At 35.4% G+C, this 27,976-nt stretch overlaps 1 protein-coding gene across 4 annotated transcripts in view; it reads left to right on the top strand.

Annotated features, from left to right (window-relative positions):
- Window positions 1-26,222, top strand: part of oca2 (oculocutaneous albinism II) — a 124,557-nt gene extending 98,335 nt beyond the window's left edge. For all 4 annotated transcript variants that reach the window (XM_088598337.1, XM_088598346.1, XM_088598321.1 and 1 more), the window contains one exon: window positions 23,817-26,222. In XM_088598337.1, the coding sequence (XP_088454463.1) occupies window positions 23,817-23,904 (88 nt within the window). In that variant the 3' untranslated portion in view covers window positions 23,905-26,222. The remainder of the gene's footprint in view (window positions 1-23,816) is intronic.
- Window positions 26,223-27,976: the final 1,754 nt, after the last annotated feature.

Raw genomic sequence — 27,976 nt, 5'->3', positions numbered from 1 at the left:
CAATTTTTATACTCGGTTGATATCAACCCTTTATTAATCTGTAACTAAATAGTAGTTATAAAAAAGCCACCAGATGTAACAAAGCTTTTGAAAATCGTTATCTTTATAGGTCACACCATAATATGAACTTGTCTCATTCTAGGTAATAGATTTAAGACTGAATATAACTTTGATCCGCAAATTCGAACATGGTGTTACTAGAACACATGGTTACTGGTCTTCATTTGTCTGATAAAAACACAAGTCAAAAGATTTTGGGGTATAAAAAGTGTGAATTCTTGAACATTTACATTTTCTTATAAATGTTGATAGTACAGGGCCAAAGTTATTGTCAGCTGAGAAATACTTGAATATTTTTTTGCTGGAATGGAGTTCTATTTAAATTTTATAACAATAACACCATCAGCAACATCAAAAATTACTCGCATTTGTATAGCGCCTTTTCATCCTAAAGGATCCCAAAGCACATTGAATACAGGATGAGACCCTCTCGATCAGCAGCCATTAAGCACCTGTACCCCTATTACACAGTGCATCAGGCAGAGAGGTGAAAACGTTTTTCATTAAGTCAATTAAGTCAATTAATGGGTGGGATTTGGATCAACCTGAATGTATGAGCGCACATTTTGCAGTGTCTAGATGCCATAATGGAACAATTCATGTTATAATCAACATCATGATTCATCAATTTCCCTTTGGGATCAATAAAGTCTTATCTATCTATGATGGTTTCTGAAACATTTCTGCCATGCTTCACTCCAACCTATTGTGAGTCCACAGCAGGGTGGACATACAGTAGGATAGATAATTTTGGCTTTCTAGATTTTCCTGTAGGTACTAGTGAAGAACAGCTGAATAACAGGTAACAAATGAATGGCAAAGATAAGCATACATTGTAAATTGTACTGATTGACTGGCCTACATGAATGACTGTAAGTTTATTGTCATCAGGTAGTGAATACTTATGAGTATTATCCAATACACTAGATTGAACACTGTGTTTACCTGCTTTCTGAAGCTTGGTCAGTACAAAACCTGTGGCAGGGGGACAAACTACTGGCAAATTGCTGAGGTACAGATGAGAACATATGAGGGTAGGTTGGGGGGTTGGAAAATAGAGGAATTTTATCCAAGTCCCATAGTGGACAAAATAAATTCTTCTTGAGTGCTTTCCACATTTCATTAACACCCCCAGGCTTGAAAATGAGGTGCCAAGCTTCAGTAATTTGTCCCGTCTGTTCCCTGGAATGTGGGTAATATTTTGATCTGTTTATAAATTTATCAGCCTCTCTGACAGCTTTCAGATGAACCCCTACCTTCTGGGCTTCAGGCTGTGCAGTTTTCTGTTTGCAAATGTGATACATTGCTTTCCTTAGATACAGTGCAGATAACTGTGATGAAAGAATGTTAAATTCATCCCTGCTTTTAACCTCATGTTATTTTTTGTGAATTTCTGATATAATTTGTGGCCATTCCCATCTGAAGTGAACATGGAATCTTAATCAAGACATTTTTAAGGATCACAGTAATAGTACAGCTGTGCAAACATATTTTAGAGTGATTTCTGTGTTGGTTATGTTACATGCAGTATGTGTGACATGTAAAGAAAGATAGATACTTTATTGATCCTGTGAGGGAAATTGCAGTGCAACAGCAGCTTAACACAGACACAGTGTAACGAATGATACAATAATAATAATACAATACATACAATACAATCAGTACAGTGAGAAGTGCACTAAGAAGAGTTACTCACAGTCCAGAACACACAAAGAACAAACCAGAACAGAACAGTACACAAAAAAGTCGTATTGCACAATATGACTATAAATATAAATGTATTGCACAGGTCCCTGGCATATACTGCACAAAAACGGTTTTAAACGGGAAAAGAAAAAGAACAGATGTAGCAGTTTACTGCTCAGTCCAGAAACAGGTCACTGTCAATGTTGCCTCTGCCCAGACGCAAGGTGGATGCGTTGTACAGTCTTATGGCCGAAGGCAAGAATGACCTCCTGTAGCGCTCCCTGTCGCACCGTGGATGAATCAGTCTATTGCTGAACATGCTCTTCATTTCAAAGGATGGGAGATCTAAAATGTACGTGAAGAATTGAAAGCATAAGAATTTAGCAAAATCAGACAAATTCAATTTTACAACACAAAGTAACAGTTTTAAAGCAAATTGATTTAAGAAGCATTTCAGACTTGGAATTTTTAAAGGAATTATTGAATTGTGGGTCATGTGTGTTAAACACATCTTTCATTTTTATTTTTGCATTGCTTTTCTTCAAACATGCCACCTGCTATATGGTTAATGGAAGTAGTTTTCGTACTAATGTCAATAACTGGTCTCTCACAGTTTCACAGCCTGAAAAGCACAAGTGATCAATAGAAGAGAATAAAAACTTGAATACCAGCTTGATTATGCTATAACTGCACGCTATGGCGCTTGTTGTGCCTTTCAGTTTATAATATACATCTAACTGAGAACTGTAGACATGCCAGACATATTGCAACACAGTGGGATCGTTGTCTTAGAATGCGTTTTGAATAGAAGCTGTATTGAAATACCTCAATCATTAAAGTTTTCCTAAATTGAGATCTGCAAGGACTATATGTATTACAATAACAGTCAAATGGGGATGAAAGGTGTTGCTTCCCTTTTTTACTTCTATAAAACACTGAAAGTGACTTGGTTGTTCATAGGTAATAATAAATACTGTAGATAACAGACAGTAGCTCCTTTGTCATAAATTGAACCATTTAAATGATACCCTGGTAAGGTTGGTATAACAAGATATAGTGCTAAATTTCTTTCCTGCAGTGCAAAACCAGACTTTATTAGCAGAAATGCATGTCTCGGTGTATCCTCCATTTCACTCAGAAGCCATTACATGGTACTTGTGTACCAGTGTAGATGCAGGGTCATATTCTAGTTTTGAAATATAGCCTCAGACACTGACTATCAGGAATTGTCCAGAATACAGTGATTTGAACTTTTGACCGCTGTGTATGGAAAGAGGTGACTTGTTCATAAATTCAGCTAAGTATAGAAAATGGTAACTAAGAAGAACCATGCCATTTCTGAGAAAGCTAACAGAGAAAAACATTTCTGTGCAAAACATTCAGGCTTTATAGACAAGCACATCTTTGCCCTTCTCTGAACCACCAGGAAGAGTTCATTCCAAGCTTTTATTAAAGGTTCACTTTCGTTCCATTTAAATTTTTTTTAAAAAGTCAGAATTTTTTAAGTATTTAATTTTTATGTAGATTAAAAAAAATACAAAAACATAACATTGCATTTTCTCATGCTAATTTCCAAATGCAAATTAAAAAGATAAAACATACATACAGTATTATTGAAACATCTTCTATAGGTTCTGACCAAAAGAAATAATCCTTGTTCAGGTGATTTATTAGTAAACCTGTATTATGTCAGTTTGTGGTACCATGTCACCACTGATCAAAATTTTTCAGTTGTGCCTTCCCTTCTGGAGCAGAAAAAAGAATTGTGAGTTTAGTTGTTTGTAATTAGTTTACTTCCAGCATTGGATAAATCTCCAGATTCTACTGAAGTCAACAATAACTTAACCTGGCTCTACCTGTGTTGTGTCTAAGTTGCTTTCAACTTTCAAACCTTTGTTTTTAAGTTTTGTTTTAGCAACAAAACAGTAGATTCCTAACAAATGACGAAACACTGTTTGCCAGTTTTATACTTCGAAAGGAAAGCTAATCACTCACAACTGATCCTCATCACACGGTAGTCCAGCTAATCAGTATTACCCCTTTTTTACCTGACAATGTAATTTCCTATTTGGAACAGAATGTAGGAAATTACAGACTTTAGCAAACAGGGTTAATGTGGGTGGGAACTTTTCAAAACTCTTGGTCCGAAATATAGTCCCTTCTATAAACATGTCCCATATTCTGTCACATACAGTAATATAGTCCATAAGATGATTTTTCATCACTCTATACTGTAAATGTTGACAGGGAAATCTGTATACTTTACTCTTTAATAAAATGTGTAATATTTTGCTATGGCCTTGTGTACCTAGCAGAAGCTTTGATTAGATAATTGTAATAATGATCTCAGAAAGATTTAATTTGCAATGTGATTTAAGACTAATAACCATAAAGAAAGCAGTTTGGTCAGTTCCCAGTTACATTATACCCTCTTACCTTTATAACATGCTTTGTAGCAATATCCCATTGCTTCTGAGGATCAGACTCGTGTTTTCCTTTAATTGGGGCTATGGTGCAATAACATGTATTTGATGGCAGTTGTAAGAATTGTCTGTCTTGAAAAGAAGGGACCGTGCACTCTGTTGTGTAATGTATGGCTTAAATTTTATATCAGACGAGAAGCACACTTTGAGATGAGATAGAATCAATTTATTCCAGCCTGATATAAGTCACAAATCAATCGCAAAATCCATAGTTAGAATCTATTTTTGTACTCCATGTTTGTACTAAAACTTTTCCAAATCTAAGAATTACCGTACTTCACAATAAAAATCAATATCTAATAAAAGTGTGGTGTTTCTTTGAATGAAAATTTGCTTCATACATTAACGAATTTCACCTGCCGCAATCATTTGTTACAGGAATGGACTTTATTGGATTGTCTTTTGTTTATCCATTTTTATGAGGATAGAATTCAATACTTCATTTTTCTGTATACAAATAGATCTGTCCCCCTGCTTCATTTATGTATATTTTACATTTAATAAACATGTACAGGAAAAAAATAAAAAAAATAATAAGAGACTTCCCCAAAAAGACGTGCAGCTGTAATTGCTGCCAACGGAGCTTCCACCAAATTTTGACTTAGGAGGGCGAATAATTGCATCAAACAAATTTAAGTTTTTTCTTTCACTCATAAATGTATTCAGTTTAAACAATCAAGTTGATAGTGGCTAATTTTACCAAAAAAAGCTAAATGGAACATCGTTGGAAAGCAATCAGTACTTTAGCAAGACACTATAATGAACACCAAAAGAAACCTATTTACAGTATGTAAGATTTTACAACAATATAGTATACAGATTTGTATGTGGAATAAATGTTTTTGTCATACGTTTGATGAGATTAACCTACACTAATAGATTACTTACAGTATGCACAACAATGAAACACAGACATATTGGTACAATTTGAAATGACCAGGAACAGCATTTAAGGGAGAAGATTACAGTCTTTAATTTACACAGAAAGTTGAAACAAACTACCCAGTCTCGTTGGTTAGTATTCATTGGTTTCACTATTTTAAATACATTGACAAGAAAAGGCTAGAATAATTCTTCAAATCAATAAGCTGCTAACATTCAAATCAGGAAGATGGGTTGGTTTCCTTTCTTGTCTAACATTTTTATTGTTCTTTTCTTCCTATGGGTCTTAAAAAGAAAACAACCCTGGCATTTAAACTGTAGAATAGAAATTAGAAGCACATTTGAAAACTGTGTCACTGAGATCCTTATTTTTTTAAATGAGCATTACGTTTAGATCCTGAAAAGGTGAAAGTGGAATTAATTTAGACTGTGTCTGTGGACTGCATACAAAATTGTCACTATGGTTAGTTGTTGATGAGAAGTATGTTTTAATGTGAAAAGCCCTGTACCTTTACTAATGCGGAGCCTTAAATTAAGAAAATAATCTTTCCTATTTTAATGAATGAATGAAATCTACACGAATACTAATTACCTGTTTGGTACTGTAACTCAAAATCTGTGAATTCAATCACACAGCTTTCTGTAGAATTTTACTGTGTCCAGAGCTGTTGCTTGAAAGACAAAGGGGGTAAAATCAATCACATATTGTGTTTAAAAGAGGAAAAATAGCCACTACAAATTAAGAAAAAATAGAAATGGTGTCTGAACATCATTTAATACTACCTAGCAAATGGTGACGTGACCATAGTAACAGAATGAATGGTGTAATTCCTAGCAAGAGGTGCAGTATGTCCTGGTGAGAGCTTTTCTGGTCTTGTGGCACATTCACATAGTTTAGCTGTTCCTTCACATTACGTGCGGTTTTAAGGTTGTTCGCACTTACAGTATCAGCTCCACGGAGAATTCCTTGAGTAGGTAACACAGCTGTGTGGGCTGTGTTACGTGAGCAGAATTGCCTCAGGTTTCACAGTGGTTGAAAAACAAGCAGGGAGACAACAGATGGTTTGATAATTGCTCATTTATCATTGGACACCCTGCATTATTGGGAATAAAATTTAGTTAGATAATTATTATTGGCAGCCAAAAGTCATTTGTAGAGTTCACTGAGAAAATATATAAAAAAATTGCTATCCACAGCTGGTTGTGTCCTATTAGGATTCCTTCATTTTCTGATTAAAAAATGTCCCTTTTCTCTCATTTTAATGTTTTTAATAACTTTTGCTCATGAATCACTCTAATTCGGTATCACTGGAAACAAACTTATTTGTCTGTAAGAAGAATAGGTGTGTAAACATCACTGAAGGAGTATTAATCAGAAGTACTCCTTGAGCATCATTCTCACTCTAAAGAGCGTATCCATTCCAATGTCTCTCCCAGAGCTAAAAGCAGGAGTCATCCACATGTCCACATAATGTTCTAGTTAGCTGTTTGTCACCTAGATATGGGATCCCATATTTCCCTTTAATGAGGGAAATGGACCCAAATTCTTTATTGCCTGTTGTTGTCTGTAATCAGAACCTATTGCATTACCATGGAAAAGCTAGATAAGCCTCAACTCTAGCAATTCTTGTTGTCCAGCTTACCGTATGATTCCACTGAACCATATCAATATACAGTATTTCAATTATAATAGATTTTTTTTATTTAATGTAGCACATTTTCACATGATTAAAAAATAAATTCTAGTCTTCAATAGTTTCTCACAGTGTATTCTAGATAATTTATACACACCATTTTTTTTCTTTCTGGAATACAGATAAATGCAGCATGCTTATCCATTCATGCAATGTACAGTCTTATTGCAAAATACTAGTATTACTCTGAAAAGTTCTTAATCTGTGAGATCCATATAAAGTGATGAAGTAGGAGACTACAATTTTATTTCTAAAGGATACAAAATCTACCAGGTCACTTTGTAGTATAGGTACTGTACCCTATATTTTCAACTCCTGTGGATAATAATGTAACTTTCTAGGACTGGATTTGTATACAGCTGTGCTAGAGAGTTAAACTGAAAAATGAAGCTATAGAAAATGAATGAATATTTATAGTTGTATTCAAACACACTACATGTACTTGTGAATGTCAAAGTTTGAGTATCCTGTATTCTGTCTTTCAGTATGTGTTTCATTAAATATGGAAAGAATAGTTCAATTGTCAAATAATTTCTCACTGTTAGAAATATTAATAATAACCATGAGTGTACCTTAAAACATATTGTTTTACACATGAGTGTAGTAATAATTTGACTCACTGCTAATTATTTTTATTGGTGGGTTGGCTATTGGTGTTAACGGTGAGGTGTGCTGGATATATTTTGAACATTACTATGATATGAAACATTATTTAGAATTCATTACAGAAACTAAACCAAATTTGGCAGGATTAAATGTTTTTTTTTAGTATTGCAGAGGATTAGGCATAACATTTGTTTTCTTTTTAAGATCATTTAAATGGCATGTGATAATCACAATTCTGTCTTTAAGAATTTTCATTCCTGTTGTCTTAAACTTTTATATAGGCTGTGATGGATCTGTAGGAAAAAATATATTTTATGCCCTTTAATGTTTATTCAGTGTGGCAGATCAACTCAGAAGGAGAAAATAAAAGTCACTGCTGCAGACTGCTAAGAGACAGCTGTTTGTTATCTGTCTAGTAAATAACCAATCACCTATCTTGGAATAAGTGAGCATGAATGGCTATCCATTCTAAGACAGGAAATCTAATTATCCACAGGAAGACAGACAAATTTCAGTCAGAGCACACAAAGGCTGCAGTTCTATTTGTATTTTGTATTTCACACAAAAAGTATTGTAACGCAACGGGGGCTCAGGCGGGCGCCTTTGCCGCATCTGGTCGGCCCCATCCCGACTGGTGGCTCGAACCCGGGACTTCCGCGTCTCTCTGCAGCGACCTAGCCCCGTGAGCTAAAGAGAGATCTCTCCACAGCCCAGTAGCTGTGGTCCTGCTATCACAGGGAAGGGCGGTGACGTCACCCGCTCTGGTACGCCGGCTCTTACACACAGTGCTTGTCGGCCGTAAGCGTTACAATATCAATGGTCAAGGGGCAACGTATGATCAAGGAAAATGCCTGATGAGTTGAATGAGTGTACTGTAGTAATAGTAGTAGTGAATATATTAAATAAGTAGAGAATTTTTCTTTTGTTTTTTGGAATCCTGTCAGAGTAAGAGCAGATACTGTAGTATGCGTGTGCGCGTTTTGGGGGCTCTGACTCCATCCTTTGTTAAAATGTTTGACTAGTTCCAGACTTAGAGAGGGGTCCACTGACAATACAGAGTGACTTTGCACACAGGCAGATGCTACGTTGAAGAGATAAGAAAGGGACTTTATCTTTTTATGGTCAATGTTCTCCGGATATAGAAAATCACTGATGAATCACTTAATGGGAAAGAAAGCCATGACTTTTGAAGTAAGGCACTTTTCTGTGAAAAGTATGGTGGTCTTATTAGTGTAACAAACACAACAGCAGTCTAGACACTGGATCACCTTTTTTTATTGGGTATCTTGGAGTGTGAGCAACAGTTATTACTTTCTCTGGAATTTCCAGCATTAAGTTTTCTATGAACTGTGGCCCATGACCTTTGTATAGGTATGTGATAGAACAAAAGCTTCTTCCCTGCTGAAGAAACATGCTGGCAGTGACTTAGTTAGTGGCAATAAGTGTCGAATTCCGCTCAACAGAAATTGCAAGCAGCCATGAAAAGCACCAGACTGTGTCCAAAGCATCCCTTATGTAAAATTCTTAATGAATATAATTAACTTGCATTAACTTGGCACATTCTAACTCCTTGCTTGACATTTTTATGTATTATATTAGCTTACTTTCGTCTCCTATTTGTTGATGGAGTGACCCTTTTCTGTCTGATTACGACTGTAGTCAAGATTTAACAGCTGACCTGCTGTTAACCCACTTTACAGTGAATGGATTTTATAGATATATTGAGATTAGAGGTGCTGCATAAATTCCCATACAGACACATTTACAGGTGTTCGGAAACTGTGAGCTTTTAAAGCTCAGTGGGTTAGAATTTTATTGGGGCAGCCATAAAGGTTAGAGGGTAATGAAATAACATTGAAAACGTTAAATCTGGTCATTCCCAAAGAAAGTGCTTCCAGAGTAATAAAAACACCCTTCACAATACCTTTTCAATGTGACTAATTCTGCACATAGCCTCTCAACTCTGAAGTAACCTTACCAGGTCTTTTCTGGTAGAAAAGTACAGAAAAAAAGTACAGAACTAAAATTGATCATCTTAGTCCATTTAGAAAATAGGTATAGCAATTTACAATTATGCTTCAATGATGTTGTAAAAGAACGACATTAGAATTCATTCTGGAGCTTTATTTTTAATTATCCCTTTAAATAAAAAGACTAATTGTTGCATAGGACCAAGAATATTGGTTGATACTAATTCTTTGTCTATCCTGTAAGTTCACAGCAGTAGTTTGTTTCAATGGTTTGGGGTATATTATTGTGGTATAAATCTTATTTGTTAGTTGTATGTGAAGGAACTGCTGGGTTTCAGACTAAATTTAATTCAAGATAAAATGCTTCCTGTTGTTGGATTTTCCCATTTGCCTTTTGTAGGATCTGTGGAAGGACCACCAACTATTCCCTGAATACTTTAACTGTAATATAACAATTTCCAACTGTCGTGACTGACAAAGTGATACTGTTGAAGTAAGGAATGAAATTGTTGTGCCAGCCTATCAGCGCAGCTGTGTAGTCCTCAGTGGCACCTCACATCACTTCTGAAATAGAATCGCACACAATCACACGATAAATAATTTCGTGCCTCTGTTCCTATTGAGCTCTATCTTGCTAAATGGAGCGTGCCTTCCACTGAGAAATCTTTCTGGAATAATTATTTTCAAAGACCTGAAGAAATCTTGCCATTTAGCTCCTGTAGAATAGAAAACAACAACAACAAAAACACTATACGCCCTGTTAATCTTGGTCTACATTTTTAAATGTCACACATTTATTTTTGTTTTTAATGTTTAATCTTGTAGATTTTGTAACCTCCACCCTCCACTTTCATGATATATTAATGACTTTAATAGCAGTCACTGTTTCTTCTAACATTTTTATACCAGCTTTGAGAAAGTATATTTATCTGATTTCTATAAAATAATTGTGTTGATATACTAGTAAAATACAGAAAACCTCAAGTGATTTTGTTTAATGTTGTTTCTATAAATGTTTAAAGACACTTTTTTCTTCTATTTCAATATTACAGAATAATATTATTATTTAACAAGCCTCACTGTACCAGTTACTGTACATTATGTTTTTTTATTTAGAAACAATGAATAAAATTGACATCCTGACTATTTATTCTAAAATAACTTTAACGGCATAATTTACAGCACATAGAAAAATAAAATGTAATTACATTATTTTCAGAAAGTTGTCAGGTCTCCAAAGACATTTTGTTTTCTTTCACAATTTCAGTTAGTGTGTTTACATTGCTACTTTGTGTACCAAAACAAGAGACTACTGATCTGATGACCAGGGGAAATAGACTTTATATATGGCATTTGTTAGATAAAATAGAAACATCTCTTTAATATGGGATATAAGCCATCTTGCAAAAAAAGCAGTGTAAAATCATATTTAAGTAGCAAAGAAACTTTAGGATTTTAGTTATCCTTGATGTAAATAAGATCCACATGTTCATATAAAGTTCACTTCTAACAGACTAGTAGTGTTTTAGCAGATTAAAATATAATTAATTGGTATAATTAGTGAATATAATTAGTAGTCAATATATTTAATATATGAATGCTTCATTGTGAATAATATATACACCGCAAATGTATTATAGTGTATATACTGTACAGTAGAGTAATTATATTTTAATTCATGTTTGGCTGATGCTTGTATCTAAAGCAACTTTAATTTGTACCCATTTATACAGCTGCTGAAGTGAAGCTCCTTGCTCCATGATATAAAAGTAGGGTCCCACTGGGGATTTGAACCCAAGACCTACAGTACGAGTCCAGAGCTATGATCATTACATCACACTGCTTCCTAACATCTTAAAGCATTAAACACTTTAAAAACATTATGGTAGGGGCTAATTTCCCATTTGTATATGGTGTATTGTGCATTGATTATAATAGATTTGAAATGGAATATGCAGAATGTGTCTGCACTGATAAAAATGGTTTCACACTTCTCTAAATTTCTGCATTAGTGGATACCAGTTGGCAAGATGATGGTAAACATGAGTAGTACTTATTAGTAGTATGTAATAAAACTAAAGATTTCTTTTGATGATTATTCATCTGTCTATTGTATGTTAATTTTTTAGATTTAGAATCATCCACTTTTCTGAAAATGGGCTAAAGAGGAGTTAATTTCAAAGTGGTATTCTCCTGAATTATCTGAGAACACTGAGATAAAGCAAGAAACATTTTGACATTGTTTTTCCAGGCACAAAGCAATCGCTGTCAAATAACCAGTCATCTAGAATGTGATGAGGTTTGACTTTAGCCATAGATCAAGATTATATCAGGACTTACAAAGAAGTTCAACGGTCTCTAATTAAATCACAGCTGGAGCTTGCTAAGTAAAATTGGATTATCTGTCAAGGTGAACCGTTCTTCAATTTTGAATTTCTGAGTGTTCTTTTCTGCAGCTTTCACACTCTTACTGTACAAAACACATTTAATTGAAGAAGCGTTTTTTGAAGAAAGCTCTAAAGCAGTAAGCTCCAGATTGAAGCTTGCAGGAACTTTCCACTTGTCTGTTATTAGATTTTTTGTGCCTGGTTCTGCTTTGTGGATACTGAGCCTGAAGCCACAATGAAACATTTAAATGCAGGTAAGCAGCACACTGAAAAGCTAAATGCTCTTGTATTGACCTGTTCATCATCTAACCACTACAGTATATTTAAATGAGCTTTTCTATTTCTTGGAAATTATTTATGGATACTTACAGTATAGACATTTTCTGAAATAAGGATTTTTTTTACAAACATGGCTAATTTCTAGATATATATGGAATTTCATTAAGCAGAGAGCAGTGGCTGTGATAAAACTGAAAAGCGTGGTGTAGTGTGTAATGAAATAGAGATTTTTTATAAATTATATAGAATTACAATGTCTGTGTCCTTTCATGCCAGTGCAGACAGCATGCTTGGTTATGATTGAAAATACTAGGCTACTAAGAAATCAAAAGAGATTATTTCAAGATGAATTGTGTGATATAATGTACTTTTCATAATTTTATCATTTCGTATCTAATTTAAATGTCTAACTTGCATGGGATGTAGTTTCTGGTGGTGATTAAAAGGCCATTATAACTGATGGAAATGACCCAGTTTCCATCTATTTTTAGAGCAGCTGTTCTGTCTCATTGTGTGGATGCTGGATAGGATAATATGTTCTGCTTTAATTAAAAATGGTTGCAGATTGATAACATCTTTGGTAAATTAATGATTGGTTTCATATGGGAAAAGGTCTTGACTGTGAGGGTCGTTGGCATAAGTATTGCTCTGTACATTGATAAGGTTATCCCCTCGAATCTTGTGGTTTCACTTAAATGTATTTACAGGATCTTAACAGTGCTGATTTCATCTTTAGATTGCATTATGTTGGTTTGCAGGGGCTATAAATGTCTCTAAATGTCATTTAATTATTCTAATACTTTTTGGAGCTTCAGTGTAGCATATGAAATTAAGGCATGATTTCTTTGGAATTCATCCTTTCACCAGGACATAGAGTCAAGTTAAGAGATTCTGAATTACTGTAGATGGAACTGTAAACTAGACAGAATTCAGGAATGGCATAGGTTACATTTATGTTGGTGTAAGTCTTAATTTACTGTAATTATAATGCAATTCCATTTGCTGTTACAACTGAATCTGGACCTACTGCTGTACTGGCAATTATGCCATGAAACTGATATAATTGGGCAGCACAGTGGCGCAGCGTTTAACGTTGCTGCCTCAGAGTGCTGGGGCCCCGGGTTCAATTTGTGGGGTCTCGTCTGCTTGGAGGAGTATGTTCCCCCTGTGCTCATTTCCAGAGACATGCTGGTACTGTAGGTTAATTGGCTTCTATAAAAATTGTCCCTGGTGCAAGCGTGTGAGTGCTCTTGTCTGTGTGCAGTGCTATGGACTGGCATCCCATCTGTGGTGAATCCCTCCTTGCGTCCATTGTTTGTTTGAGTGGAATTTGTACAATTGATATAGCTAGAGTTCAGTTAAAACCTTACGTGACATACACCTTTAGACTTTCTTAACTCAGTTTCAGATTCTGGCAATATCCTGTTTTGTCGGTTTCCAGATACGTATACACAGTTTTTTAAGGAGAATATTTGACATAAAATTTTGGAAACGCGAACTGGGTGGAGGAGTCTAAATGGCAGCAAAAACTGCAAAGAATTATCAAAATGAAAAAAACGATTTTGTGGGGTCTGACCACAAAACCTTTTGCCTCATGTTCGCAGTCTCACTTACTGCAAGTGCTTTCTTGACAACTCCATGCGAGATAATAATAATAATAATAATAATAATAATAATTGCTTACACTTATATAGCGCTTTTCTGTACACTCCACTCAAAGCGCTTTACAGGTAATGGGGACTCCCCTCCACCACCACCAGTGTGCAGCCCCACCTGGATGATGCGACAGCAGCCATGGTGTGCCAGAATGCTCACCACACATTAGCTATCAGTAGGGAGAAGAGCAGAGTCATGAAGCCAATTCATAGAGGGGGATTATTAGGAGGCCATGATTGGTAAGGGCCAAAGGGAAATTTTGGCCAGGACGCCGGAGTTACACCCCTACTCTTTTCGAGAAACGCCCTGGGATTTTTAATGACCACAGAGAGTCAGGACCTCGGTTTTACATCTCATCCGAAGGACGGCGCCTGTTTACAGTATAGTGTCCTCGTCACTATACTGGGGCATTAGGACCCACATGGACCACAGGGTGAGCGCCCCCTGCTGGCTCCACTAACACCTCTTCCTCTGCTAAAGTATTTTGGTTTTTGATTTTTCTTTGCAGTTTTTGCCCATATTCAACTTATTTCACTTACAGTATAAAAGTGTTTGGTTTGAGCATTCAAGTTTTGATTAAAAATATTCACTGTAAAGAAATGCGCATACATCATTTATAATTTATCCAAATTGCACTTCATTGGAAGGGGGGATTACTTTTGCAAGCACTGTAAATGTGACCTGCAAACTAGTTATTCACAGCTCAATGTTGCATTTGCATTATAATTTACATTTGCATTCCACATCTGTGAGAGTTCCCAGGGGCATAGAGTCTCAGGTTCTAGCAAAAGCAATGGTATTGCTATTGCTAATGAGATGATCCTCATTTGTTAGTACAAATGAAAGTAAAATAAATGCATCTGTAATTGATCTTGTTGCTGTATTTACACAAAATAAATGAAGGTAAATAAAATGTATTAGTGTTGTATTATACTGTTATTTTTTTTAAAAAAATATTTTTTAATGTAACTTCAATTGTTTTATCTTTTCATTCTTTTTATTACTTTTTTTAAACTTAGGTTTTTAATGTCCCTATTTTCCTGCCAAAAGAGAATTAACTCTGCGTTGTGGATTTTCACTTTTTACTGTGTTCTTCATTATTATTATTGTTTTCCATTTTGTTTTTGTTGTATGTCACTCAAGGTAAAATATCTAAAATTTGCTTTGTTCTTTAATCACATAACTTGGGTAACAACTTAACCTGAAGTCATGTACAAACCTTTGGAATTATGTTTTCAAAGGTTTTTATCCTCTTCCAAATCTCCTTTGAAAATAACTCTTGGCATTCATTTATTTTGCTGAGCTAGACTTCACTAATGATTGGTGATTCGTTTTTATTGGGTACATGAAAGACCAGCAGATTTCCAACTCTTTATGGAATAAACAAATATTGAATATTGGCTAAATAAATATTTAAATCAGCCATTTTTACGTAAAAATATATACCTGAAGAATTTTCCAAAAGCAATAAGCAATTCAATTACATCACATTTATAGTGCTTTTAATTAAACTAATTGCCTGCACATAATTTTTAAAATTTTCACAAAATGTCCTTGAAAGATACAATAAAATATGAATAATCTTTATACTGTATATATTGGGCTTATTCTGCTTACTACATGGAAATGAAATCAAATATAAACACTTGGATTCACAAATACACACCAAGCTTCTAAAAAAACCTTTTTGTATTTTCCCAAAGACTGCTACAGCTAAAAGGCTTTTAGAAAGAACATTTCTAAATGGGTTTTTAAGAGTGTTCTGATTCAGCAAATCTTGCATAAAGAGGCTGAGAGTGAATCACTAAAGCAGAGCTAAACCATCCCATTTCTCAGGAAATGAAAAGTTTGAAATGAACATGATCAGCTATTAATTGGAACTTGGAGCTGCACTGAGCTTATTGCTTTCCAGTGACACATGAAGAGAGAACTCGTTTATACTCATACAGTGTAAAAAGAGGAGATAGGTGGTTGTTCAAATCCTAGTTATGAATACTGGACAATGGTTTGGGAAATCCTAATTTGGGTTCTGTTTCACTATCCTAAAGAGTCTCAAATGTGTTTCTGAGACTTTGTTGTTTTGAAACAAATGTATAGTATGTTTCACATGTTGTATTCCACTGTAATGCCATTGCATAAAACTTTGGATTGGATTCTCAATCCTGGTCCTGGGAGCCCCTGCTGCTGCATTGCAGGCGAACTTTTTATTTAAATGAATCCTGAATCGAACTAAGTTGCTTGGTTAAAAATTTTGCAGCTATCCTGCACTTTTAAGTATAGGCACTCTCTAGATTTTAAACAAAACGTTCAGTCTTCTCTTTTACTTCCCTCGGCTTTTTGGTTTTGGCTTTTTTGTGTGTGTCATTTTCAGCATCTAGTTGCTGGTGTGAATATTTCCTCCTCCTGAGGCAGAACACACTCTTTTTAAATTTTACTCACACTCTTCTTTCACTCACTGTTTTGCTGTTCGAGTAGTTGAAGACTATGGGTCACATACTTGTACCTTTCAGCAGGACTCTCTTCCTCCAGCCCACTGATGTGGGCCTTCTCCATTCCCAAAACACCAATAAAATATAGTTCCTGCTTCATACTGCAGGCTTGATCTTCCGCCTTGTTTACTGGTCTTCTGGGAACTATAGTTTTTCCCTGGCTCTTCCTGGAATTCAGAGGAGATATGGAATAAAATGTATTCTGCCCTGTTTGCGCTGTTTCTGTATTTGCCTGTGTTGTTATAAAAAATCAGTTTTTTTGTGGGAAAATGTAACAGGGCTGGTTTCCCTTTGGTTCTAAAGTCCTTAGACTTCTTGTCCCCTCAGCCTGTCATCCTGTCTGCCATCTTCCTCTTCTCTCTAAAATGCTCAAGCAGTTGGTGCAACACCAACTCGCTGCTTTTTTCTTGCAGCGTGTTCTGCTTGAGCCTATACTGTATGACTTTTATTTGGCAAACTCAAGAGCAACTGCCCAACTCTCCTTTCCCATCACTCGGATAATGCTTTCTCCCTCACCTCTGCGTTAATCCTTTTTTGATAATCCTCTTTTCCGCCTTTGTCTCCATGAATCAGTTTGTTCTCGTCAACGTGTGCTGACACAGGAATGTCTGGCGCTGCTTGTGGTTTGTTCTTCTACCACCTCACTTGTCACACAAACCAGTTCTCAGTCTCTTCCCCTTAAACTCTCTCCACTGTTTTGCTTTCCAGCATCTGTCCTGTGTCCACTACTTCTCCATATAAATCCACTCCTGGACTCCTCTCATCACTTCCCACATCTTTTTCCTTTGGTGATTTTGTCACCCACTTTACTTTAGTCATGTTCTCCTGGATGCAGTCCCATAGGTGTTATGGTACTATAAACGAGACAATTTTAACCTAACACTTTTCTCTTCCATTTCCCCCTCTGTGGACCTTTCCATCTGTTTTCTGCATGACTCCTCCCTACCCCTCTCCTGTGTCACACTTGACTACTCCCTCTCCTACATCAAAAGCATCTTTTCCCTGGCAATCTCCTGTTGCTTCTTCTGAAAACAAAAACATCTGTAGAACCTGCCCCTTCCTTGCCAGCTATTCTACAAAATCTGTACTTTCCTGCCAAGATTACTGTTACACCCTCTCACTTGGCCTCTCTGCTGATGCCATCTACCAGGTCAGTGTACCTACACATATTACAAGAGCACTTTTAGATTATCCTCACCAGTGGCCTCAGTTTTGTTTTTGTTACGGTGACAGTGTTTATTTTGATGTGGATCTGCAATTATGCAGCCTGATAACAATGTATGGATACCTTTAGATTAATGGATTTTTTGTGTCTATACAGTATTTGATGCTATGCAGAAAACATCTTTCAGTGCTGCCTCCGAACTGTATTATCTTTTCTTTCAGGTTAATCATGCAATTGATAGTTCTATGTCCATCAATCAGTTTCTGGCTTTTTGTGGACTGCAGTGATTAGGGCTAGATGAACCCTGAATGCCCTATAGACGTCATGTGGCCATGTGGCCACATTTCTGCAAATGAGAGTAATTGTTGCAAATTGATTAACACTGGTGAATCCCTGTTCCTTTCATACATGTAACCTACAGTAACTACCACTTCTTTCGGTGCACCTTTTCACACTTTTTGTCACTTAGTACTCACAGATTTTAATTTAAATTTAATCTAAAATATTCTGCAGACAAATAACAGCCTGTCACAATGTCATACTCAAACAAGTTAGCATTGCCGCATCAACAGTTAAGAATGAACATGCTTAACTTTTCTCAAGTATTTTGATGTTTATTTTGAACAGATCAAAATAAAAATACCAATAGATCTCTATTAGAGGTCTGCAATTGTAATGATTGTTTTAAGTTATAATGTGAAAGATGTTTCTACTGCATCTGCTAAAGGAAACATTGCCTTTTGTCTGTTTCAAGAAATAGTTGTATTTACTATTTAATTTTTGAGCGTTCACTGTTTTTAATGTGTTTAGTTATGCATGATTACTAAATATTGAATGTCACATATAAACACATTTTTAATTTTTTATAATTTTAACACTAGTTTATTGATCAAGGTTACAGTATAAAGTGCATCACAGACATTTCTCTATGGAAACTAGTTATTAAATATTAACAAATTATTAATATAACATTGGTATAATATTTATTTTAGTAATTTAATTAGATATACTCATTTCAAATTAAAATAGCATATAATATTTATTAAGGTCTCTACTTTCTGATTTAAGATATACATAGTTATAGTACATATACTGTATCAAGTGGTATAATAGGCAGGACTTGGAGAATTTTGTTCCCACTTGAACCAGTTGATTCTCTGTTCATAGCATTTATTTGTGAACACATTCAAAATTTGAACTCCAGTATGTTTTATTTGTATCAATTAAGGGATTTATAAGCATTTGAAATCACAGAAACACAAAATTATAGAAACATGATGGACAAATTTGGCTGTGATGTGGATTTTCATATACAGGATAAGTTAAACTAACCATCATTTCTAAGCCAAGAGTTAGTATAAACTGCAATACTGTAACTGTTGATATACTGTACTGCTCCATAAACTCCATTTGGGCTTCCTTCAGGTGGATCTCTCTCCAGGTACTGTGTCTGTCTCACGTTCTGTACAGTTTTGCATCTATATATTCTTTATAGATAATAGAAATGTGCAGGAAATATGAGTACAGAGCTGTGTCAGCATGACTGCAAAGGAGTAGGTAAAGGTTAATTCCATGTTGAATGGAAAAGAAAAGAGACACAATGAACACCTGAAGACTTTTCTACAGCTGAAATGTTACTGTGTGTCTCTTTTATTTTCCTTTCAGCAGGGAATAAACCTTTACCTACCTGTTCCCATGCAGGAAATAGGCAGACTGGAAATTTGGTGGAGAGAGATGGCTAATGGGAGCACAGCCTACTGTGAGGTGTAAGACTGAACTATATGAGGCTGAAAATTAGATTACAGAGCTTGCTGAGTGCTACTAGTTGTAAAATAATTGTAATCCATCATGTTGTGCTGGAACTACTGTAGGATAGATGATTGTCCATTGTCTTGGGTTTTGAACATGACAATGAGATAAACGTTCTGCATCCTGAACTCTAGAGAAAGGAAGTGGTCAGAATGCTACTGCTTATGAATTCAACCTTTAGAAATTGCTTTACCCTGCTAGAGTATGCTGGATGAAAATATCGACTTTTCAATATTTCAAAGGGCAATTCTTCCTATTGTTATGTTTTTGTTGTCTAAGACCTCTAACAAGCCGTTAGTACAGCTGAATTGCTATACTTATATACTGTGGATACTCTATTTAAACAAGTATTTGTGCTCATCAATCACTCTTTTCTAGTTACTACACCTACCTCTTTTCGTCCCCATGTCAACTTTTTATAAATCTCTGAAAACATGCTCCTGAAATAATGTACTTTCAAGTGATGGTAGTATATATATATAAAATATTAACTCTAAATCAGAACTGAAGATTGAATCTATTATCATTAACTCTAAATTGTAGCTTGCAGTGCTGAGCTTGTTGTAGTTCCCAGGTGTTTATTTCGCAGAACACAACTATCCACTGCATTTACATTAGCTTGACTTGGCTATTGGACTAATGTGAAATCAAACCAAATTTCAGTGTACTGTATTTATGTGGCACAAAAACATCTCAAATACATACTGTAATGCTTAGAGATTTCATCTAAAGTTATGTTTTGTATAAGGAATTAATACTATATGAACATCGTAAAGTTAGTTGTATGAACTGTGATAAGCACTTATCTGGAATAATTGTGTTGGTAGGAAAAAAATACTCCATTGGTAGGACTAATAAAAGTTAATGAAAAAAACAGCTGATACTGTCAGTAAGATACTCTCTTCATAAAGGATATTCTTATTGTTCCTCAAGGACATGAGTGAAGTAGTCCTGATGATTAAAAAATACAGTACAGTATATCCTGATCACTTTTGATTTTAGTTTTTTTTTTAATTAATGTATTTTGCAATTAGGTAGATAGGGGGGTACCTTTTCAGAAAGAAAATTAAACATATTTATTTTTTTATCACTTTTGCTACCTGCCATCCAAAAACCTTTTTTTTAAAAATTTAACCACCTTTTTGCTCACAGCACAGATGAGGGATGAGGGAGAGAAAGTTATCTTCCAAAATCGCCACCCATCCAGATACAGTTTTCTCACAGTGACTGGAAAGGATTCATCTTAGGCTGTGTTCAGCTGTACTAGACAGCTATAGGAGTAACTGGGCAAAGTAAATCAAATCAGTCCCATGGTATTTTGTGTGGTCATTTTCAAGTAGGCAGATTGCAGTAGGAAGTTTGAAAGGTGTCCCCTTGTTTTGCTAAAATAATGTAAAGTATTGTAATTTGGTTGGAAGCTGAAGTTTAAAATAAGCCAATGATTAGCTCTCAAGGTACATTCTGGTTCATTATTTAATTTATTGCTAATTTGAATGTAAAAACTCTTTCCAAGAAAACTAAAAACCAGGCACATTATATTTTCTTTCCTCTTATTAATGGAAAACAAGTATTTGAAAGCTGACTAATGCATGACCTTAATTAGATAATGAAGATGACATTTACAGCATCAGGTGTCTAATAAATGGTTCTGTTTTCACTTGTTGAATGATTATGGTCTTCTTTAATACTGAATTTATTTTGCTCTCATTATAAAGACAATCTTCTTCAAGATTTCTATTAACCCATGATTAAAGTTTACTGCTCAAAATATATCCTTTTATACCACTTGTCACACGTGGCTGATGGTCTACATAAAGGAACCTCCTGAATGTATGATCATGTGTATCCTGCTAAGCCTAGCACAATCCACTGAACTGCATGCTGATTGCTAAAGTAGCTTTTAGTTGTGTGGTTACTCATTGTAGAGTGAAGCTGTGAATTTAGTGTGCAAGACAGCAACCAAATAACCTTTCTGTGTATTCTAGCACCTACAGTATAGAACTAAGCAGTTTTGAACTATAACATAATATTTAGTCTGTATGTTTTTGTCTGTCTTTCTCTCGTAGTGCCCTTTTAGTTGCTAGCATCTCATCTTTACAAGTGCCGGTAATTTGTTTCTGTGATTCCCTTAAAACAAGCATCGAGGATTTTAAATGCTTGCTGAGGCAAAAAAAAATTAAATGTTGTTATCATCATATTTCCTAAGGCAAAGCAGAGAAATTGCAATGGATTCAGTAAAGGAAAAGACATCCTTTGCAGTGTGACAGAATTTTCAGATTAGAGTGCTACACAGCACTGATTACACTTGTAATGCTTTAGGGTGGATTATAAATGTTTTATAATCAAGCAGATAAAGCACTTTAATGTCAGAGGGACTCATACTATACAGCGAACGTTAAATCTAGCAAAGCTGCTTAAATTGTGTTGCTGTGTAGAAAGTTCTGAGTTCACTTTAATGCATGGTTAATGTTGTTTGAATAGCTCTATAACGTAGAGTGAGAAAATTACTTTTAAGGTTTGTTCTTCATGAAAGCCCATGGGCCTTTTAGTTTTAAAAACTGTGTCTCACTCATAATAAGTCCAGATGAATTACAATAATGTATTCTGGGTGACAAGAGTATAAGAGTGTATCTGGAAATGCTTGAAATACACTTCCAGGCTTTGATTATAGCAACATAGCGTTCATGTCTTGAATGTCATATCCTTGTTTTGTTTTGTTAAAAAAGTATTTTAATAACACAATGTAATTATCACTAAATGTTGAGTTACATCATCACTACTGTTGCTTTAGAACCAATGAAGAGCTACAGTAGATGAAGAACAGAGCGAGCAATTGCGATTTGATTTCTAAAATGTATAAACTAAAGCATGTAGAGCCTTGTGTGGCCCACGTGTATAGAGTTTAGTATTGCTGCCTGGGTGTGCTTGGGCCCTGGGCTCAATTTCTGGGGTGCTATCTGTTTGTTGTTTATACTGTATATTGTCTCCGTGTTCACATGGGTTTCCTCCAGAAGCTCCAGTTTCCTCCCACAGTTAAGAGACATACTGTACAGTACTAGCAGGTTAATGGGCTTTTGTAAGATTGTCTCTGGTGTGAGTGTGCATGTCTGTGTTTGTATGCGTGTGTGCCCTGCCACGGACTGGCATCCCATCCAGGGTGTATCCTGCCTTGCGCCCACTGCTTTCCAGATTAGGCTCCAGCTTCCCCTGCGACCATGTACTGGATAAAACAAAAATGGATACATGTAGAGCCTTTTGATCATCATTAGGAGTCCTGTTAAGCAACAAAGTATTTGTTCTAGTATGCCCTTATTAGGCATGTGGAGCCACTGCTTTATTACAATATGTAATAAAAACAGAAATTAGGTGTATGCATTCTTCATAAAATTGCTAAATAAACTTTCACTGTCCATTCAAAGTTCAAAGACAGTGTACATACTCAGTTAGCAGATACACAAATAACATTCATGCAAAATGTATTTTGATCAAACAATTATATTTATTATTCAGTGATTCTAAAGAAGTAAAAAAAAAAAAACTAAGGCAGTTCTTAACCTGGGATGCACTCACCCCCTGGGGGTGTGAGACATGTCTGTTTTTTGGAGAATGTAAGGTAAACTATTGAAACTACACCTACTTTGTATCATTAAGCCTAGGTATATTAAGATAAACTTAAAAAGTCTGTAATTGTTAACATTTTCAATGTTACCACAAAATTAAAATTAAAATATAATTAATCTCTTTCTTTCCATAGTTATATTTCTTAGGTTTAAAGAAAGACCTGCTTATTTTGACTGTACGATTGTGGATAAAGGTGTGAGAACACATTCTGAGAACAAAAGGGGATGCAGGCTGCAGTGAAGCTTAAGAACCACTGCTTTAGGGATACAACCAAGTGCCTGCAAAGGTCTTCAACATATGCTGCAACATCATACACAAATGAACTAGATCATTAATAGTAGCTGATTAATAACAGAAAATAGAAATTAAGTGTAAATTGTATGACTTCTTCATATTATGGTGTGCAGGAGAAATATTTTCATATTGCCTCAATATGTCTCTTATTGAATAACTGTAATAAAGCTCTTTGACTGTTGTTTAACAATGAAACAATGAAATTTTATGGCAGTATTATCTATGCTAGACTATACTGAATTCAATGTAACTACTGTCTGCACATCTTTGCTTAACAAACTAAAATTAGGCTACAAACTAGCCTTTAATCTTTTACTATTTGTCTGAGATAGCACCACTAAACAAAGACAGTAATATCCCACCTCTTCCATATACTTAAACCCCTCTTGTTTCAGCCATATTTGCGATCATAAGAGCAATTATGGAAGGATTTAGAAAAAAAAATCATGGACTAGGCATCAACTTGGCAAATTAATTGTAATGTTTACAAATGCGAAGTGATCCATGCTTTTGAATATCAGTATTTACAAACGTACATTCAAGTTCAGTATTCTGAGGCCTGCAAATAGTAGTAGTAAGGGTAGAAGTGAGAGTATTGGGTGGGTGGGAAGCAGGTGAGTAATCCATGTGCAGTAGATATTGAATAAAATTTTCATTTAGATATGTTTCTATTTTGGCCGCATCTGAACTTGATTCTGATGACAGCACCTGATGTTGGTATGATTTATGTTACAGGTTGGGATTCCCCATGATGCTCATGACCACGACAGTCGGTATGTTCTATCTCCTGGCCATTCACGTTGGACTTGGCTGGAACACCTAAGCCCACCTCAGTCAAGGACCAAAGAAAACAACCTGTGTGTTTTTCTTTTCATGATATGCTTTCACAATCTCTGAAATAAAGGAGACTGATCCCCTGAGACAAATTGCAGCCCAATGTTCGATCACATTCCAGGTTTAATTGTACAATATACTGTACAAAGTAGTTGTGTGTTCTGGACAGCCAAGTCTTTTTTTGTTTGTGTGTCTTGTATTCCACTTAACAACATAAGGGAAGAAATGACAATTTGTGCTACAAGCCTACACCATACTATATTTTTAGATGCTACTCATTTAATTTTTTTAAGAACTGGGGTAGGTATCATCCCTTATGGAAGGTTGTGGCTTATATTTACCAGCAGGAACTAACAATTTGAATGTATTATTGTACTGAGTTTAAGAAAGTTTTATTTTCACCTTAAACTGAAAAGGTCAGCCACAAATGTATAAACTAGAACTATAACAAAACGTATATAAAAAAACAAGTCATCTGGAGTTGAGAACTCTTTACTTTTTGTTACTGTAAAATTGACTTTTCGAAATCCATAAATTAATTTGAAGGCACCACAAAAAAGTACTGAAATGGATTTATATTTTTGTCTTGTTTTAATTCAGTTCTTGAAAACATAAGAATTGATTTAGGTCATTGTGCCTAATTTTGATTCTTTACTCAGTTCTTTTTCTCTGGTGTCATGCATTACAGAATTTTCACTCGTGATGTAGTCAAAGAACAACATTAATAATTTAGGAAAATATTAAACAGAATAAGTCTTTAAAAAACCTTATACACAAAAAGACTTTAAAAACAAATGAAATATTAGAAAAAGATGTGTTATACTCAGAAGCAGTTCTTAAACCTTTTTAAAAAATTTGATGTATCAGGGCTTCTGGTTTTCAACAAGAGTGCTGCTTGGGATGACTTATTCTTCCACTTGTCACCCATCTGGCTCTGCAGCTACATGAATTTATCTGGTGTATTAGTTGATCTGTGGCTGTGTTTTTCTTCAAACTTCATTGCTCATGGGAGAATGTACTCCCTGAGAGCATAGAACCATGCTACCTCCAGAACCAGACAACATGCCTTACCATTAGTTTCATAGGGTTCTAGGGGAAGTTTTCATTTTTACACACACCAACTCCCTTTGGGATAAATGATAACCATAGCCTTTTTGGGGAGATTTATCAGTTTATGCACTGAGACAGCATCCTTTCCTCTAGGTTGCCTACATATAGCTACCCCTTATCATACCTCCATTTCTTGGGCGTGCTCCCTTGTTACTGCTTCTCTTGGGGTTAGAGCCTCATAGATACACACTCACTTGCCTGGACAGTCACGGAGTCCTGAGTCTCCAACACACCAAACCCTCTCCAGGATTTGTGCAAAACTTTATCCCCTTCCAAATGATAGAAAGATTCTGTCCTTGACTCTCCTTTCCCTCAATACTTTTGTAACGCTGAGCCTAAATCTTGCAGGCTGATCCTGTTTGGCCTGTTGACACTTCTCAATGTCAAATGCAGTAGCAGTTGGGTTAGCTGTGACCGTCCCTCACATCTTGACTGTAGCTTTGCCCAAACTAGCAGATGCAGATACCACTTCCACCAGAGAGCACCAACCTCTTTTTTCATAGCAGCAAACTAGAAAGTGAGTTTACTGGTGGTGGCTGAAGGTAACTGTCAGGGAAACGAACTGTGCATTTACTCTCATGTATCTAATGCTCAGCTAACATTTTTCCTCCTGAAGGTTGGAGCAGTTTTTATACTGTCACTCTTTAATCCATGGAGTACTCATTGGGAAACCAAACTATGTTTTTCCCATGTTTTTTTAGCTATATCCATAAATACCCCCCCAACTGAGAGACTAACCTTTAGCTTCCTCTTCGGTGCTGACTCTCACTACCCAAACAAGTGGTCCTGACAGACAGACTAATCTAATCGAGGCTGGTCTAACTGGGAGGCTCCTTTTCCTGAGTTCTTAAAGAGAAACACAATTAGAATCAAACACAGCAGAACACTTTGTTGCACCTATGTACAAATGTCCATACCTATTTTTCTTAAAACCATCTTTAAGCTGCCTTACAGACATCTACAGTACACCAACAAGATTGTTCAGAGTGACAGCTTCTCCATTAAACTTGAAAAAGTAAGCTTTATAACATTGGTTAGATTTAAAGTAGAATGTTATTGGCATAACAGGTACAGTATTAAAACATTCTTTTTAGTGCTTTAACTCAATTTGGACTTACCAGTTGTGAAATAAAGTGATACTGTTCTTCCAATGTAAGTACACTGTACATGATCGCAAACAATAAAACATTTAGCAAATGGCTTGTACTGTATATTTACTTCATTTTGCTTTTCAACACACTCAGAATGGTTTTTGCTATTGTTTTTTTTTTCTACAGTATTTTAAAGCTAATCAGGGGTGAATTACTGGTGGAACTCTTAAAATTAAAATACATTTTAAAAAATCAAACATTTACGATGCTAAGCTGATAAAACTGCTGTTCTTTAAGAAAAGGTTTCAAAAAGGTTTTAAGATTCTGGATTGTTAGGAAAGCAAAGCAGACTGGAAATATAATCTAAATCCAATTGTGACTGGTGCTTCAATACATTTTTGTATGCACTGAACTGCATAAGATGGCAAGATAATTCGGGTAACCCAACAGAAATTAAACTGTCAAGAACAAAAGGAAAATTAATTAGATTTTATATGTTTTATACACCAAGCAAAAATGTATCCATAAAATCCATCCTATCTGGAGGGAAAGTACTGCAGCTGCATCGTGAAGCTGAAAACAACAGGGAAGAAGTACTGTAGTTCAGACTCCACAAGGAGGGTTTCATGGCTTCTTATAATAATTCAAGATAGAACTAACGACAGTTCACATCACTGCTTCAATACAGCGTACGTAAATTGAGAATGCAGCTTCTTTCTTCAATTGTCTACCATAAGTAATACTGTACATCTAAACGACTGGCATTTGTACAGAACAATAGGCTTCCTGATTCCACCTAAGATCTTTGTGATGAACCAATAATTGTCAAGTTATTCTGTTAAAGTCAGAACAATGCAGAAGGTTTTTTTTTCCAGAACAGGAAGTAATAATTCCTTATGGTTGTGTAATGCTTTTCATCCAAACCTACCTACATAAATGGATGGACTATCTACAGTATGCAGCTTCATCTCATCTTTTCATATTAATATAATTACTCCTTCAACAGTGCACGGTTTCCCATATCTTAATTAAATCTTAACTCAGACCATCCAGTCCCATAAAATTGTTGGGAATAAGATAATACTTTTCTAGTGATCAAGGTTAAAGTAAGATGTCAATATTTAAAATAGGTTGACCGACTAGCATACTCAATATGTCTGATGAAAATTATCATGGCATAATTCTTTTTGAAGTCAAACTAGATGGTCAGATATTATCATAGAAATTTAATAAACAAACATTCTACCAATTTATTCAAACTCTTTTTCAACATTTTGAAAATCAAGACTCCATCATGTCCATATATCTGTTTTAGACTGGATGTTTGTAAATTTTCACCAGGTAATTCATGACCATGTATAACCTACATAGAGTACCAGGAAACATACCTGCAATTAATCTCAGGAGGGACCGCCTCATGGACAGAGAGGTGTTATTTGAGCACATCTGATGGTGGAAAGTCAATTTACTATAATCTGTGTAGAAACAGCCTTCATCATAAATTAGATTAATAAACTACTAGGAACTACTGTAGGTCAAGCATGACATGTCCAAAGACCTGCTTGCATAAGCCTCATCATGTCTCGTGTCACCAAAATTACATTTGAACTGTTGTCTATATTACTTTATCCGGCATTCACTTTCCGATATCTATATCTATGAGCTGGCGTCCAGTTCTGCATGTATCCAGGATATGTATCCAACACTGTATTGGATAAAACACTTGGAAACTGGATGGATGGATGGATGGGAGAAGTCTCTTTCATAAGGACATGAGGATAGTTACATTTGAGAGGCCATTCGGCTATTAAACTAGGTTTGGTAGTTAGTAATTAATTGATTCAAGGATCTCATTTACTG

The sequence above is a fragment of the Lepisosteus platostomus genome, chromosome 2, assembly GCF_059453375.1.
Source record: "Lepisosteus platostomus isolate fLepPlt1 chromosome 2, fLepPlt1.hap1, whole genome shotgun sequence".
NCBI classification, from domain to species: Eukaryota; Metazoa; Chordata; class Actinopteri; order Semionotiformes; family Lepisosteidae; genus Lepisosteus; species Lepisosteus platostomus.
This window is presented reverse-complemented; position numbering and strand designations above follow the sequence as displayed.